Here is a 15,882-nt window from a genome sequence, read left to right on the forward strand (position 1 = left end):
TGGTATGAGCTTTCGTGTGCATGCACACTTCTTCAGATACACTGCAGCAGAGATGCTTGCTTTCAACACCAAATCAAAAGGAATTATTGGGAATACACAGGGCCCTCTTAAGCATATCCGGCGCTGTGTTTCAAAGATCCCTCTGGCGCCCACCCCACCCCACCCCCGGTTCCCAGAGTTGCTGACCTTTTTACAGCGCTGCCGGCAGCTTTGCGGGGCTGGAGGAGGCGGACAGTGGCTGGAGGGCGGCTCCTCCGGCGGGGAAGAGGTGGAGGCTCTGGGCACGGTGCTGTTTTGCCGCGGTGGGCGAGGGCAGTGAGCTGATGCTAGGAGGCGCCGCGTCCAGCCTCTGCCTCTTCCCAGGTGCCCTCCAGAACTCGGTGTGAACTTGGTGCCCTGGTGCCCCGCGCCACTTGCCTCTATGGGCAAGACGCCCCTGGGAACACACCAACAATTTGCCCTGGAAATCCTGCTCTGACCTGTGGTCTGAACTGACTGGCAGTGTGACGTAGTGGTTCCAGTGTCGTACTACGGCCTGGGAAACCTGGTTTCTAATCTCCACTCAGCTTTGAAGCTCACTGAGTGTGACCCTAGGCCAGTCACAGTCTCTTGGGACATTCTGCATGCCAAGCAAATGCCCTACTCCTGAGCGGTGGCCTGTCTTGTTTGCAGTTGGCATGCATTGGGTGCCTGTTATTTCTAGGGTCTGGTTTAGTGACGCATCAAGCTGTGTTTTCGTTTTGGCACCTACAAAATCTGCTATCAGGAGTGCCCCACGATTAACGGTGCCAAGGAAAGGCCATAGACTCGAGGAAGCTCATGTTAATTGCTTCTCCAGGGTACAAACCTGCCTTCTATAGACACCCAGTGATGTCTCACTGCACTTAAGAGCATTGCTCAACACATTCCAGCATAGCTGTGGCCTGGGATGAAATTCACCTCTTGCAGGACAAGAAATCAGACTTCCCATACCCCAACCCATACAGTGGTACCTTGGTTCTCAAACGTAATCCGTTCCGGAAGTCCGTTCCAAAACCAAAGCGTTCCAAAACCAAGGCGCGCTTTCCCATAGAAAGCAATGCAAAATGGATTAATCCATTCCAAACTTTTAAAAACAAACCCTAAAACAGCAACTTAACATGAGTTTTACTATCTAAGGAGACCATTGATCCATAAAAATGAAAGCAATAAACAATGTATTGCAGTCACACAATCCATCTATCAATCAGTAGCTGAACTGGGTTCCACACAGTCACAAAAACAAAACAAAAAGAGCCCCAAAAATGCAAAATAAACAGCCAAAACAGACAGACCTCAGCGTAACATTCAAAACGGAAGCATAACACTCAAAACGGAGCATGTTTGGCTTCTGAAAAACGTCCGCAAACTGGAACACTTACTTCTGGGTTTGCAGTGTTTGGGTTCCAGATTGTTTGAGTACCAAGGCGTTTGAGAACCAAGGTACCACTGTATAAATAAGAATCCAATAAGACTGGGTTCATCATGCGAAAGGCTGGACTGGATGAATCCCAAACCGGAAATAAGATTGCCGGAAAAAATATCAACAACCTCAGATATGCTGATGATACTACCTTGATGGCAGAAAGTGAGGAGGAATTAAAGAACCTTTTAATGAGGGTGAAAGAGGCCTAAGTGTCACCCCCCTCCCCTGGAACCCGGGGCGGCCCACCCCCTTCGCTCCGCCCCTGCCCCCCTGGTCACATGGACATGCCCACTGTCCCCGGATCCCTTTAACAGAATACCCCAGCGTTTGGAGGGGCAGGCGGGGGGGGGGAATACAACCTCCCCTCCGTCCAAAACAAGGGATTGCCCCAATGCCCAAGCAGTTGTGACAAATGGCTACAAGGTAGGCAAAACCACTGGGTCAGTGCCAATTAGCCCAGTGGGCAAATTCCTCCCCGGCCCCTTAAAGGACGGCGACCACCGTAGCCACGGCAAAGTCACTGACTATCAGCGTAAGCCATGGGTGGGTGGGATTGGGGGGGATCCCGGCGCAGGAACAAACAGGCTGGCTGATTAAATGGGCAAGGGGCGGATCCGATGGAAGCCCACCGCCGGCTCCCTTGGCTCCGCCCCCTGGCACAGCCCACGTCCCAGCCTGCATCCCCATTCGCCAAAGCCGGTTGCAGGCTAAGATCCTGCTCCTGATAGGTGGCAGGGACTGGTGCCAAGAGAGGTGACCAGACTTGACACACGAAGACTCGCACTTGCTTGGTCAAAGCACCAGATCCCACCTTAGAGCTTCCGGGGCTCACTCCGATAAGCGCCGCCTTTTCCGTTAACGGGGTTTGCCTGTATCTGCGCCCGCTGGGAAAGCCCCGGGTTCAGGGAGACCACGAGACTGGGGATCCCACGGCCAGACCTTTGATGTGTGCGATGCCGAAGTGGGTAGAAAATTCAGCTTCCAAGCCGAAGGAGATTAAAGTATCTCAGCCGTGGGTGGGGGACCAGAATTTGTGAAATTAACCTAATTAGGGGTGGGGAGCTTTCTTTACTTTTCTGTTTTTAGAAAAGCAGGGGAAAATAGGCGAGATGAGTTCTTAATTAAAACAGTTTGCTTACAGTAGTAACTTCAGATTTCTTGGGGGATTTTTTTTTGGGGGGGGGAGCATGGGAAGGACCAATTCCCTCGCCCGCCCCCCTCCACAGGGAAGTCGTTCGTCTGCCAAAAGTGTTAATTTTTTAATTTATTTGTTGCATTTCTGAACTCAAGGTTGTCCTCCTCAATGATTCCCCACTACAACAACCCTGCGAGGTTGGTAAAGGCTGAGAGAAGGCAGTGACTGGCCCCCAAGGTCACACCCTGGGAACTTCTTGGCTGAGTGTGGATGTGAACCCTGGGCTGGCCAGGTTCCTAGTCCAGCACTCTAACCGCTACACCACACAGCTGCCAAGGGTGAAAGGCTAGCTGGGTCTCTCTTTCAATGCCCGCTCCCATGGCCAACTCTACCCTCTCTGGCCATGTGCACCCGAGTAAGCCTTCCTCTTGGCCCCGTGCTGGCTTTTCATTAGCTCAGCAGCAGAGCACAAGGGAGGGCTGCCGATCACACCCTGCCTGAAACCTCGGAGAGTTGCTGCCAGTCAGTGCATGCAATATGGAGCTAGTTGAGCCAATAGTCTGACTTATTATATATTGACCAAGAAGGATGATAATGAGGGGCGGGATATAGAAACGGAATGTCCTTATTTAAATATTGGGAAGAACTTTCTGACCCTAAGAGCTGTTCGACTGTGGAATGGAATCCTTTGAAAGGTGATGGTTGTTGTTGTTCAGTCGTTCAGTCGTGTCCGACTCTTCGTGACCCCATGGACCAGAGCACGCCAGGCACGCCTATCCTTCACTGCCTCCCGCAGTTTGGCCAAACTCATGTTAGTAGCTTCGAGAACACTGTCCAACCATCTCATCCTCTGTCGTCCCCTTCTCCTTGTGCCCTCCATCTTTCCCAACATCAGGGTCTTTTCTAGGGAGTCTTCTCTTCTCATGAGGTGGCCAAAGTACTGGAGCCTCAACTTCAGGATCTGTCCTTCTAGTGAGCACTCAGGGCTGATTTCTTTGAGAATGGATAGGTTTGATCTTCTTGCAGTCCATGGGACTCTCAAGAGTCTCCTCCAGCACCATAATTCAAAAGCATCAATTCTTCGGCGATCAGCCTTCTTTATGGTCCAGCTCTCACTTCCGTACATTACTACTGGGAAAACCATAGCTTTAACTATACGGACCTTTGTCGGCAAGGTGATGTCTTTGCTTTTTAAGATGTTGTCTAGGTTTGTCATTGCTTTTCTCCCAAGAAGCAGGCGTCTTCTAATTTCGTGACTGCTGTCACCATCTGCAGTGATCATGGAACCCAAGAAAGTGAAATCTCTCACTGCCTCCATTTCTTCCCCTTCTATTTGCCAGGAGGTGATGGGACCAGTGGCCATGATCTTAGTTTTTTTGATGTTGAGCTTCAGACCATATTTAGCGCTCTCCTCTTTCACCCTCTGGTGATGGAGGTGATGGACTCTCATTTTATTCCCCCCCCCAATAAATTTTATTAGATTTTATACAAATATTGAAGATAAAGTGGAACCTCGGCTCCTGAATGCCTTGGGAGCCAAATGTTCCGGCTCCCGAATGAACAAAAAACGGAAGTAATTGTTCCGGTTTTCGAACGTTCTTTGGAAGCTGAACACCCGGCACAGCTTCCGCAGCTTCTGATTGGCTGCAGGAAACTGATGGAGCCAATCAGAATCCGCGCCTTGGTTCCCGAACTGTTTCAGGAATCGAACAGACTCCCGGAACGGATTAAGTTCGGGAGCCAAGGTTCCACTGTATCTCCTTTTGTTTGAAAAAGACGACAAGATTAATGAATTGAAAAACATTAATCTAAGTAAAATAAAAACTAATTTGGGAGCCGACTCTATCACATTATACCACTCATTTTTCTGATTTGCGGTGTTGCTTTTGGGGCCCGGTTAAGATCCCGCTGTGACCCAGTCATGAGTCCCAACGCCGCAAATTGAAGACCAGGGATGGGAAACCTGAGGACTTTCAGATGGTGCTAGATCCCCCCACAACCCCAGGCACCATGGCCAGTGGTCAGAGAGGATGGAACATGATGCCCAGCAACCTCTGAAGACCACAAGTTGGCTTTCCCTGGGGTAGACACTGCAAGAGTGCATTTGTTTTTATTCGTTGGTTGGTTGGTACCCATCTGTCTCAGGAGGCAATGGAAGAGTGTGCCTTCGGGGTTGAAGTCAAACCATTGGAGTGTTACAGCACCTGTTGTGGCCGTAGAGACCGATAGGGGAGAGACATGTTTTGTTGCAGCTGGGGCAGATCACACCCACAGCATGGAAGATGGCAGGAACACCGGGGATGTGCTCTATGGAGACCAGGCCCGTTGGCAGACCAACTCTGCATTACAAAGATGTCTGCAAACATGATGTGAAAGCTGGCAGCATTAACCCTGCCATGTGGGAATCTCTTGCAGGCGACCACATAGCCTGGAGACAGACAGCCAAGTCGTGTGTCCACAGCAGTGACCTGAGGGGGAGAAATACACATTTCTTTTCTCTTTACTCCTAGAACTCCATTCAAAAAACAACTGGCAGGCCTGCACATTTCTGTTTCTTTGCATTTCCCATTTGCCCAGTCTTATGTTCAGTTCCCCACCATTCCCGAAGCTTATATTTCGTTTTTAAAAGCCTCGTGAAAATTCAGCCTTTTAAGGCGAATTTCTCCTAATACGCACATTTCCGTGTGTAATCTTTCCTAACATGCACGTTGTCCCCAAGCGATTTCCCTCATATTTTTGTTTGTGTTCTTTTCAAGAATATATACTTTTAATATACATTTTTGTACGTGCTGCTTGACTGGAGAACTGCATTGCAAGATTCTGAGGAGTGCAGACTTCGAAGGGTAGCTGTGCTTTGCTTCGTATTACTGTTCCAGAAAGTGAAAATTAGGGAGGCTTGCCTTCAAATACAAACTGGATTAAAGTGCTCCTCTACCTGTTGAAAGCAGCACAAACATTGGGGTCACTCGTGTGATATATAACCCCCAGATCCACGCCCCTCCTAGAAGCCTGGCCAAAACGCTGTTGCTTTTTCAAAACGGGTTTCTTGAATGTTGCAGCTCTTAGTATGAGACACGTGATAAACAAGCATAAAGGAATTAAAGAGCAGAAGAAGTTGGCAGGGGAGAGATGAGAGGTGGGGCGGCTTCTTTCAGTAGCCGTTGTCTGCGGCTATCGGGCCAAGTTAAAGTTAAAAGTTGCTAATAACTCCTCTGATCTATCAGCTGTGCACTTCCTGTCTGTAATCTGTAATGCATGCAAGATAAGGGAAATTTGGCAAGAAAAAAAGAGCAGGTTTTGCATCTCTGCTTGGTTATGTAAGTTCAATTTCGGACTGCCATCTGTTGCTTTCCTTCTGTTCTTAAAGATGAATTTTTTAAAAATAGGCAAAACAAAATAAAAAATAAAAAAAATCCTTCCAGTAGCACCTTGTGTTGTTCAGTCGTTCAGTCGTTCAGTCGTGTCCGCCTCTTTGTGACCCCATGGACCAGAGCACGCCAGGCACGCCTATCCTTCACTGCCTCCCGCAGTTTGGTCAGACTCATGTTGGTAGCTTCAAGAACACTGTCCAAGCATCTCATCCTCTGTCGTCCCCTTCTCCTTGTGCCCTCCATCTTTCCCAACATCAGGGTCTTTCCCAGAGAGTCTTCTCTTCTCATGAGGTGGCCAAAGTACCATAGAGACCAACTAACTTAGTTATAGGTATGAGCTTTCGTGTGCATGCACACTTCTTCAGAGACACGGAAACAGAAGTCACCAGACCCTTATATAAAGTGAGAGAGTGGGGAGGGGTATTACTCAGAAGGGTGGTGGGAGATGGGGGATTGGCTGATAGGTGTGGAAAACCTGTTGTGGACTGTTAACGACTACAATTGGTCTTACAGGAAAAAGCATGCACATGAAAGCTCATACCAAGAACAGACTTACCGGTAGTTGGTCTCTAAGGTGCTACTGGAAGGATTTTTGTTGTTGTTGTTTTGACTATGGCAGACCAACACGGCTACCTACCTGTAACTTAAAAAAATAGGGTTTGGGAACCAAGCCTTGTGAGGAACAGGTCATAGAATCAAAGATTCATAGAATCTTAGAGTTGGAAGGGACCCAAGAATCATCTGGCCCAACCCCCTGCAATGCAGGAATCTCAGCACCCATGACAGATGGCCATGGAGTTGGGTGTGTTGAACCTGGAGAAAAAGGAGAAGGAGAAGGAGAAGAGGAGGAGGAGGAGGGGGAGGGGGAGGAGGAGGAGAAGGAGAAGGAGAAGGAGAAGGAGAAGAAGAAGAGTTTGGATTTAATATCCCACTTTATCACTACCCGAAGGAGTCTCCAAGCGGCTCACATTCTCCTTTCCCTTCCTCCTCCACAACAAACACTCTGTGAGGTGAGTGGGGCTGAGAGACTTCAGAGAAGTGTGACTAGCCCAAGGTCACCCAGCAGCTGCATGTGGAGGAGTGGGGACGCGAACCCGGTTCACCAGATTACTAGTCCACTGCTCTTAACCACTACACCACACCGGCTCTCAGAAGAGACTGAGAGGAGATATGACAGCCATTTCTGAAGTCCTGTCACATGGAGGACGGAGCAAGCTTGCTTTCTCCTGCTCCGAAGGGCAGGACCCGAAGCAATGGATTTCAATTATAGGAAAATTAGATTCCAACTAAACATCAGGAAGAACTTTCTGAGTTTAAGAGCTGTCCAGCAGTGGAAGGGACTTCCTTGGAAGGTGGTGGACTCTCCTTCCTTGGCGGTATTTAAGCAGAGGTTGGATGGCCATCTTCCTAGTGAATCTTTAGCTGTGAGTCCTGCATTGCAGGGGGCTGGACTAGATGACCCTTAGGGTCCCTTCCAACTTTACAATTCTATGATTCAGTGTTTCTTTGATTGGGTATTGTCTAGTTGTTTTTTTTGGGGGGGCAGGCTCTGTACTGGTGGTGATGCCATTTTCAGCTTGCTCTCCCCCTTTACTTGACCCCCACTGCTGCCCTCTAGGTTTTTATTATTCACAGCCCCTATTTTTAGGGTCAAACTCTCAGAAGGTGGCTTGCAAAATTAGAAGTGAGCTTAAAAGCAATTACATTACAAGAAAACATTGCAGCGCAAAAAAGCAGCGTTGAAAGCTCCACAAAACCGCCTTCGGTTTAAAATGGAGGAAGCCATCTGGCAGATGTGTGCTCCTTGGGATCCTAGATCAGAAAGAGATTTAATCTCTTTAACCACACACCCTGATAGTGGTCAGGCAGACGCGTGGGAAAGCTTCAAGCAGGATGCAAAGGCAGCGGTGCTCTTCCGCATTGACTCTCCAGTATTCACAGGTAGACTGCTTCTGGACATGGAGTCCCCATGTCCACGTAAATAGCCACTGATAAACCTATTCAGTGTCAATTTTTATGCAGTCCCCCTTATAAAGCCGACAGAGCCATGTCCTGTACCAACGAATTGCATCATTTTCAGGTGTATGACATGCCCAGGGGTATTTTTCCTTGTCTGTCTCCTGTAAAGGTTTTGCAGTCTCCTGCTGGAGGAAGGCGCAGGTTTCAGACTTGCCTTTGCGTTCCTGATCTGGACTCCTGGGTTCAGCGTGTGCTCTGGTGCTGCTCAGAGAGGCAAGGAAACCTGCCGATCCCTAAATTGCTAATGCTGCAATTATTAACGCTGTAATTATATTCCGGAGCGTGCAGTCCCAGATGTGGACAACATGAAATCGCTGCATTAAAAAAAAGGAAACGAAAAGCCTCCATCGCTTTATGCTCCAGCATAGGTGGACAAGTGGCGCTCCCTCCCCATGACTGTTTCTGGTTTCCCCAACTTCTGAAAGAGAGAAAGGGGGTTATCCAATTGTGCGGTCACAATGAGAATGGATGCTGCCCATAGCTGCTCTTCCTGATGAAAAAAATCTTTTCTTTGTTGTTTTGAAAAACTTCTGCAATCCCTAGCAGAAGCTCCTTCCTGTAAGCTTCCTTGTGCCGTTTGGCTTTATGGTATCCTGACCTACCCCAAGGGCTCAGGGTGAGTGATTTCTCTGCAGACATGAAAGGAGGCAGATCTTCTTGCGCCTGGGGGTTATTAAACCTTGCAGCCAAAGCTTGCTTTTTATGTTTTATGGATTTTTAAAACAAGTCAACAAAATAGTCCAAAATTTATTTTGTTGTTCAGTTGTTCAGTCGTGTCCGACTCTTCATGACCCCATGGACCAGAGCACGCCAGGCACGCCTATCCTTCACTGCCTCCCGCAGTTTGGTCAGACTCATGTTGGTAGCTTCGAGAACACCGTCCAACCATCTCATCCTCTGTCGTCCCCTTCTCCTTGTGCCCTCCATCTTTCCCAACATCAGGGTCTTTTCCAGGGAGTCTTCTCTTCTCATGAGGTGGCCAAAGTACTGGAGCCTCAGCTTCAGGATCTGCCCTTCCAGTGAGTACTCAGGGCTGATTTCTTTAAGGATGGATAAGTTTGATCTTTTTGCAGTCTCAAGAGTCTCCTCCAGCACCATAATTCAAAAGCATCAATTCTTCGGCAATTAGTCTTCTTCAAAATCGATTTCTTCAAAATCGATACATATTGCCAAAAAAGGGGAAAAATGAATTCAAACATAACTAATTCAAATATGACTTCCAATCATCCCATTGTGATTCCTAAGTTACATTTACGACTGTGAACTTTCCTTTATCTCTCCTAAGTTGTTTCAGTTGTATTAATTTTGTAAAATTCTCTTATTTCATACAGAAATCAATCTAGGCCTGCCAAAGAATTTAGATTTTTACAATGTTCTTTTAGGTATACTCTGTGATTGTCCCACTCTCTATTAAATATTTGATCTGTGTCATCTTGGAATCTTGCAGCCAAAGCTTGCTGTTCAGTTCTGGGGCTAAACCTTCGGCTGTTCAGACAAGGAACACCAGGTTCTGCTCATCTTCTGCTTGCTTTCTTCCCACAGAGGACTCTGGCTGGCCACCGTGAGAGCTGGACTGGGCGGGCCCAGCGGCTGGGATCTTAGCAGGGGCGGAGCAAGGGGGCAGGGGGGCGGTCCGCCCTGGGTACCGCCCTTGGGAGGGTGACACTCTGGGGGCAGGCCCCACCCCCACGATCGACACCGTCGGCGCGGCAACTTTTAAAAGCGTCTGTGCTGCTGTTCACTCGCTGCAGCCTTAAAGGTTGCTGCACCGCACAGAAGGGGTGCCGGCCGATCGCACCCGCCATCTTGGGTGGACTGTGCGCATGTCCACCCAAGATGGCGGGCGTGATCGGCTGGCACCCCTTCCAACCGGCACCGGGCCGCGCCGCATTTTAAGGCTGCAGCGGCGCCGGTTGAAAAGGGCGTCGGCCGATCGTGCCCGCCATCTTGGGTGGACTGTGCACCCAGGAGGCTGCACACGCGTCGTGATGTCAGGGCGCGCGCACTGGGGAGCAGTGCACTGCCCCCCGGGGAGGGGTGCCTGGAAGTTTGCCGCCCCTGGCGGCAGAGCGGCTCGCTATGCCCCTGGATCTTAGGGTGTGTCTTAGAGCATGTGCAGAGCGCCTTTCCTGCACTGGGAAGCCAGCATTGCCAATCTATTTGAGATTAGAGAGAGAGAGAGAGAGAGAGAGAGAGGGGGGGGGGTTTGCTGTTGCCTTTTTGGGGTCCTGGAAATGTATCCCTCTGGGTTTGCTTCAGCCCTGGGGTGAATTTCAGCCTTGCTTGTGATCCTGAAGTTAGGGGTGCGGAGAGTTATTCTGGGTGGGATTTCTTGTTTTAAATATAGAGATACCCTGATGGTTTTCAGACATTTGGTGTGCATGGTCTGTGTGAGAGAAATCCTTCCCCCCTTTCCTTTCCTTTTTTTATAAAAAAAGAAAGGCTATTAAAAAAGAAAGAAAGAAAGAAAGAAAGGCTATATATGACTTGCAAATCTGAAGTTTATGTAGACAAGTGTGTCTCCCTTCTCATCTCTGTTTCTGGATTCCCCAACTTCCGAAAGAGAGAAAGCGGGGTTATCCAATTGCGCGCGCACACACACACCCGGCACCCTTCACTGCCGTGGGCTCCCTGCAGTGAGGAGGGTGCACACTTTAATTGATCTTCCCTGAAGAAGGAGCAGATCCAAGATCTCTTGCTTAGAGTCAAAGATGGTAGAGTTGGAAGAGACCCCCCCCCCCAGGGTCCAACCTCTTGTACAGAATCTCTGACAGGTGCCCGTCTCAACTTCAGCTTAGTAAACTCCAACGAAGGAGAGTTTACCTGGCTGCTCTGAATTCGAGTTACGGTGCAGGGGCTCCTGGCTTCTAATCCTAGGGGTGTCCAGGGAGGCGGCAACCACCATAGCATTTAACCCCAACAACAACCCTCTGGGGTAGGTTAGGCCGAGAGGACCTGACAGGCCCAGGGTTACCCAGTGAGCTTCATGGCCGAACGAGGATTCGAACTCTAGTCTCCCAGGCCCCAGTCCAAAATTCTAACCACTGCAACACACTGGCTCTCAGAGCATGTTTGTTACAGCAGTTTCTGAGTGATGTTCCAGACAGGGGGGGAAATATTGCTGTAATCTATACAAGAGCCCGATAAAGTCTGCCAGTATTTTCCTCCATGTTGCAGCTGAGAGGTGACTTTGCTCAGGCCATGTGCAGAGTTCACGTCAGAGGTGAGATCCTGGGGAATTCCTGGCCTGTTGCTCATCGTCTTAATGAGTCGGCTGCAGCAACTCGTTACTAATGCTCATAGTTGATGAAATGCATTTAATGAAATGCATATCTGCGCATATTATTATTATTACGTCTGATGTGTCAGTGTAATAATCTAGGGATACGAGAGATGTCTCTTGTCAAGGACACTGGTCTCCTTGCAGACTTGTAATAATGGGAGTCAGTTTCGTATTAACACAGATCTCTTCACCGGGAGAGAAAGGAAGTGTGGGGAAATTCCAATATATATTTAAATGGCCGTTATTTTTATGCTTATTAGCTGTAAGGGTTGTAGGGCTCTGCCCCAAAGAGCCAGCTTTTCTGTTTCGCTTGGTGAGGAATCGTGTGTCACCTGGAAGCTTGTGTGTGTGGTGCCCATCCCAGTCCTTCCTAGTGCTTAAGAGCAGTGGACTCGTAATCTGGTGAACCGGGTTCGCTTCCCCGCTCCTCCGCATGCAGCTGCTGGGTGACCTTGGGCTAGTCACATTTCTCTGAAGTCTCTCAGCCCCACTCACCTCACAGAGTGTTTGTTGTGGGGGAGGAAGGGAAAGGAGAATGTTAGCCGCTTTGAGACTCCTTCAGGTAGTGATAAAGCGGGATATCAAATCCAATCCAAACTCTCTGTTCCAAACTGAACTGTGCTGTGCAGCACCCATTCCTCTTCCCCTTCCCAGGAAAGCCCTCCCTCCCTAGTCTCCCACCTTCCAAACCCCGAGGACCAATTATGAGTTATACTGTACTTCGGTCAGAGAAACGAGGGTTGAAGTTGGTCTCTCCTCTGTTTGTCGGCCATAACATAGAGATCCTTGCTTGGCGTCCGCTGTTTCCAACAGGACGCTACATTTGACTGGACCCCCAGCTGAAGGCCACAGCGGCCAGAGACCACAGAGAAAGCAACACCTGCCCCTCAGTACTTGTGGCCCCACCTCCCAGGAACTGGTGCCAAAGGTATACTGCTCCTGACACTGGAGGTTCTTTTAGCTGCCACGACAAATAACTATTGGTACATAACTTTTGAACAAGGCTTTTTTTCTCTGACTCTTGGTTTCTTATCCCCGTCTCCATTTTCCCTGGGAAAGCGCTGAATCGGAGCAAGCAGCAATCGGGGGTTCCTGCGGATTGCCACTTGTCCCGATTTACCACTAAAGAGCAGTTTTCTGGGGGAAAGCAGGGCGAGGGCAAAACCACTGCAGCCCACTTTTTCTAAGCACGGGGCAAGCAAAAGTCTCCGTTGCTGGAAGGGAGAACGTTGCTCTTGTGCTTGAATTCCGCTTGCTGCTTTACCATCATGGGCATCCGGTTGGTCCCTGTGAGAACAGGATGCTGGACTAGATGGGCCGCCGGCCTGATCCTGCAGGCTCTTTTTTATGTTCTTACGGTCTTACCAGGAAAATGGGAACGGCGGATGCTAGATTTGCAACCCAGTCTTGCCTGAAATGAGTTGTGTGGCTTGGTTGGAGCATTTTGCAAAAATAAATAAGGACCATTAGGTGCATTTTGCTTTGCATGAAGTTTAACAAAGTTGCCAGGATGCTGTGGCTTCTCTTCCTGAGCTTTTGTCCTCCAGATATTGCAAGAAGCCTCTCCGTCCCTTTTTAAGTTCCGCCCTCCGTCTGGCGTGCTCCCTCTTTCTTTCTTTCTCTCCCTCCCTCCCTCCCTTTCCCTCTGTCCCTTCTTCTTCTCCTCCTCCTCCTTTCCTTTTTAGAGATTGGTGATAAGGATTCCTTCGCCACTTAATGAGCTGGGAGAGGCCTCCCTCCATTGGAGTAGAGCAGCCCAGGTGTGCAAGACTTTGACAGGTACAACCAAGCAGGCCCGCCCCACACCCACACACCCCCCTCCTTGCCCGGAGAGGTATATAAGGCAACCTTAAATTATGTAGAGGAGCACACACTCTTGTCCTGACAGCTTGCAAGCGGGTTCGCCCACGTTACCCCAGAGGGTCTTATTGGGGGTGGGGGGTAACTGGTGAAAAGGAAGAGCACCCTGGAGCCCGAGGAGAGGACAGCAGCGCTGCTTAACCTCACTGCTAACATGTTGTACCTTGAGAATAATGCCCAGTCCCAGTATAGTGAGGTAAGGAGACATTGCAGGTCTTTGCTAACATTTTTCTCTCTCTCCCTTCCTTCCAGGGAGGAAGTCCGCAACGTTTTAAAAAGCTTTCTTTTTGCCTCCCCCCTCCCATTTTATTAACTGGGGGGGCAGGGGTGGTTAATATTTGGGTCTTGGACAGCGCTGCAGCATTTTGAGAATTGCAATAATGATGATAAATAGATACCCAACCCTATCAGTTTGTAGAAATCGGTTGCTTTGGTCTCTGTTGTTGACTGTAAGCCGTTGTAACTGTCTTTCTGTTGCCACAATAGATGCTTGGGTGCGAAGAAGCACATTGCGGAGGACTTGACTAGGTTTTAAAAGCAACGCAGAGAGAGGTTCTTTTGGAGACCAGATTGCTTGCAGATAGCGAGTTAATGGAGCTAGTTTTCCGTAAGGCGGCTAATTATCCCGTCCAGGAGGAGAAAAGCCCTTTCTGAATCTCTGTCAACAAGCCATGCATATAATGCGGCTGTAATGTGTGCGCCGAACATCACCTGGATCCCTTGTTTGCAGAGCCATTATTTCTGTCTGGGTGCGAGAGGGAGTCTGTGTGCGCAGAGCGTGCGCTCGAAATGTTGGGCTGATCTGAGTCTCAGGACGCTTGTTCGTGTGTGTGTGTGTGTGTGTGTGTGTGTTTGTGTTTGTGTTTATGGGGAAAGCTGCACACAGAGGAAGTTAGCCCTTACGTTCCAGGTTGACAACAATATTAGCTTACATTCCAGAGGAGAGGGCAGCTGTGTCGACGCGCCACCTGAAAAGGGGAGGCAGCGGAACCCTGTGATTTGAGAAAGCCTCCCGGAGGAGGAAGATCTCCCTGCAGCTTGCCCAGATAGTTTTTTAAAAATAATAATAATAATCATAATCAGTGGGCCCATTTGAGAACTGAACTTGATTTATTTCTTAAATTTATTATCCTGCCCTTCCTCCGGTAGCCGGGATAGCAGTTGTCCTAGAGTGTGTCGGTGGAAAGGAGAAATGGCTCAAGAAAGCAGTTCTGTCTTGGCAAATTTCTTTTTGTGCAAACGGCACCAAACAGTTGGGCGAGCATTTGCTGGGCACGGCTGGACTGGAGAAGCTTGGAAGAGGCTTAAGTAGGAAGACTATCACAAGGGGATGGCCCTTCCCCATCCAGCCTTGCTTTCTCTCCAGATGTGGCAGAGATGCCTCTTGGTTCAGCTGTGGTTTTTTTCTGGTTACGTTGCTCCACGCCTCAAGTTGCCCATCTGTAAAATGGAAAGATCGCCCAATGTAGCCAAGAAGAGAACCCGTCTTCTGACCCTGATTCTCTGGGGCTAACTCCATCCTGGACTGGTCTTGGCAAAATTTACCCAAGAACCAAGCACAGCACGGACGCTCTGTGTCGATGGCCTCTTGTGTTGTGTTTTTGGAATAATCCTGCTTCTCTCCTGCACCTCCGCTGCCTGCGTTGAGTGAATCTATCTGTGGCTGTTTCTTGCTCCCCATTGTTCTTGTGTCTCTCCCACACCGGCCAGGTCCGATCCATGTCCGTTACCTCTTTGCAGGAGAGGAGGGGACTCCACCACATCTGATCCTTCCAGGCTTTCCTCCCCTTGTCCTCCTGACGGTTCCCAATGGCCCTTCATTCCCCGGGTTCAAATGTTTCATGCATTGCACAGTTAGCGGCGTCCCTTTGTTGAGAAGGGTAAACTTCGGCTCTGTTTCACATTTGATACCGTGCAGGCCTCGCAAAAATACTTTTGGTCTTTTGACGCTGCTCTTCTGGTGTGGGAACTTGGGGAGGGTGGGGGGCTGGGTCGAAGCAAACAGTGTCCATTTCTGCTTCTGAACCACCATATCCATAATTAAGAAGAGAGGGGGGAGGGAAGCCGCTTTGCAGTTTGAGAAAATTACATGGCGGGGGAAATCACAGCGCTATTTTTTGCAACAGTTTGGCTCTGGCACCGTTTTCTTTGCAATTCCGGTGGGACGTGAAAATCATGTAATTCCAAATGGTTGACATTGCTCCCGAGTCCTCGAAGCGGGTGACAGAAACCGAAGCGAAAATGCTGATTTCTTTAAAACAAAGTTTTAGGAATGCTGCCTCAACCACCCATTACCACCACCGCCCAAGTGTGAAAATATCCAGACTCGGGGGGCGAGAGTTGCACAACCCATCTCTGGTTTGGGCCTGAGGACTCCCTTTCAAAGACATCTTCTGCATGTTGAGTGTCCCCAATTTCAGGACCACCTTTCGGGAGCAACCTAGACCTGGCCTGAGAGGGATTTTGCCATCTTTTAGATTTGGAAGAGCAAGAAGAGGAAGGGTGGAGCCGAAGGGCTGGAGGGAAGGAAGCTGGAGAACTTTTGGAGGTGGGAGACAGTGGAGAGAAGCCCTGCCCAGGTGAACAAGGCTCTCGATGGCAGCTGGCCAGGATGGCTCCACTCTGCTCTCCAAAGTCACAACACAGGGGGAGAGGGCTCTTGGGCTTGGATCCTGCTTGCAGGTTTCCCGCAGGCACCTGGTTGGGCACGGTGACTGGGAGGCCCTTCTTACGCTGTTTTTATGCTAGTTACAGGTAGGAAGCCATGTTG

At 49.4% G+C, this 15,882-nt stretch overlaps 1 protein-coding gene across 6 annotated transcripts in view; it reads left to right on the forward strand.

Moving 5' to 3' along the window:
• The window catches only part of TP63 (tumor protein p63), a 129,269-nt gene that overhangs the window by 17,373 nt on the left and 96,014 nt on the right, over window positions 1-15,882 (forward strand). The window contains exon 1 of one of the 6 annotated variants that reach the window (XM_033150922.1): window positions 13,130-13,308. The exons of the other annotated variants lie outside the window; for them this stretch is intronic. Within the exon in view, the coding sequence (XP_033006813.1) occupies window positions 13,267-13,308 (42 nt within the window). The 5' untranslated portion in view covers window positions 13,130-13,266. Of the gene's footprint in view, window positions 1-13,129; window positions 13,309-15,882 lie in introns of those variants that run through there. 6 annotated transcript variants of the gene reach the window in all.

Source organism: Lacerta agilis, chromosome 5, assembly GCF_009819535.1.
Source record: "Lacerta agilis isolate rLacAgi1 chromosome 5, rLacAgi1.pri, whole genome shotgun sequence".
Classification (NCBI taxonomy): domain Eukaryota; kingdom Metazoa; phylum Chordata; class Lepidosauria; order Squamata; family Lacertidae; genus Lacerta; species Lacerta agilis.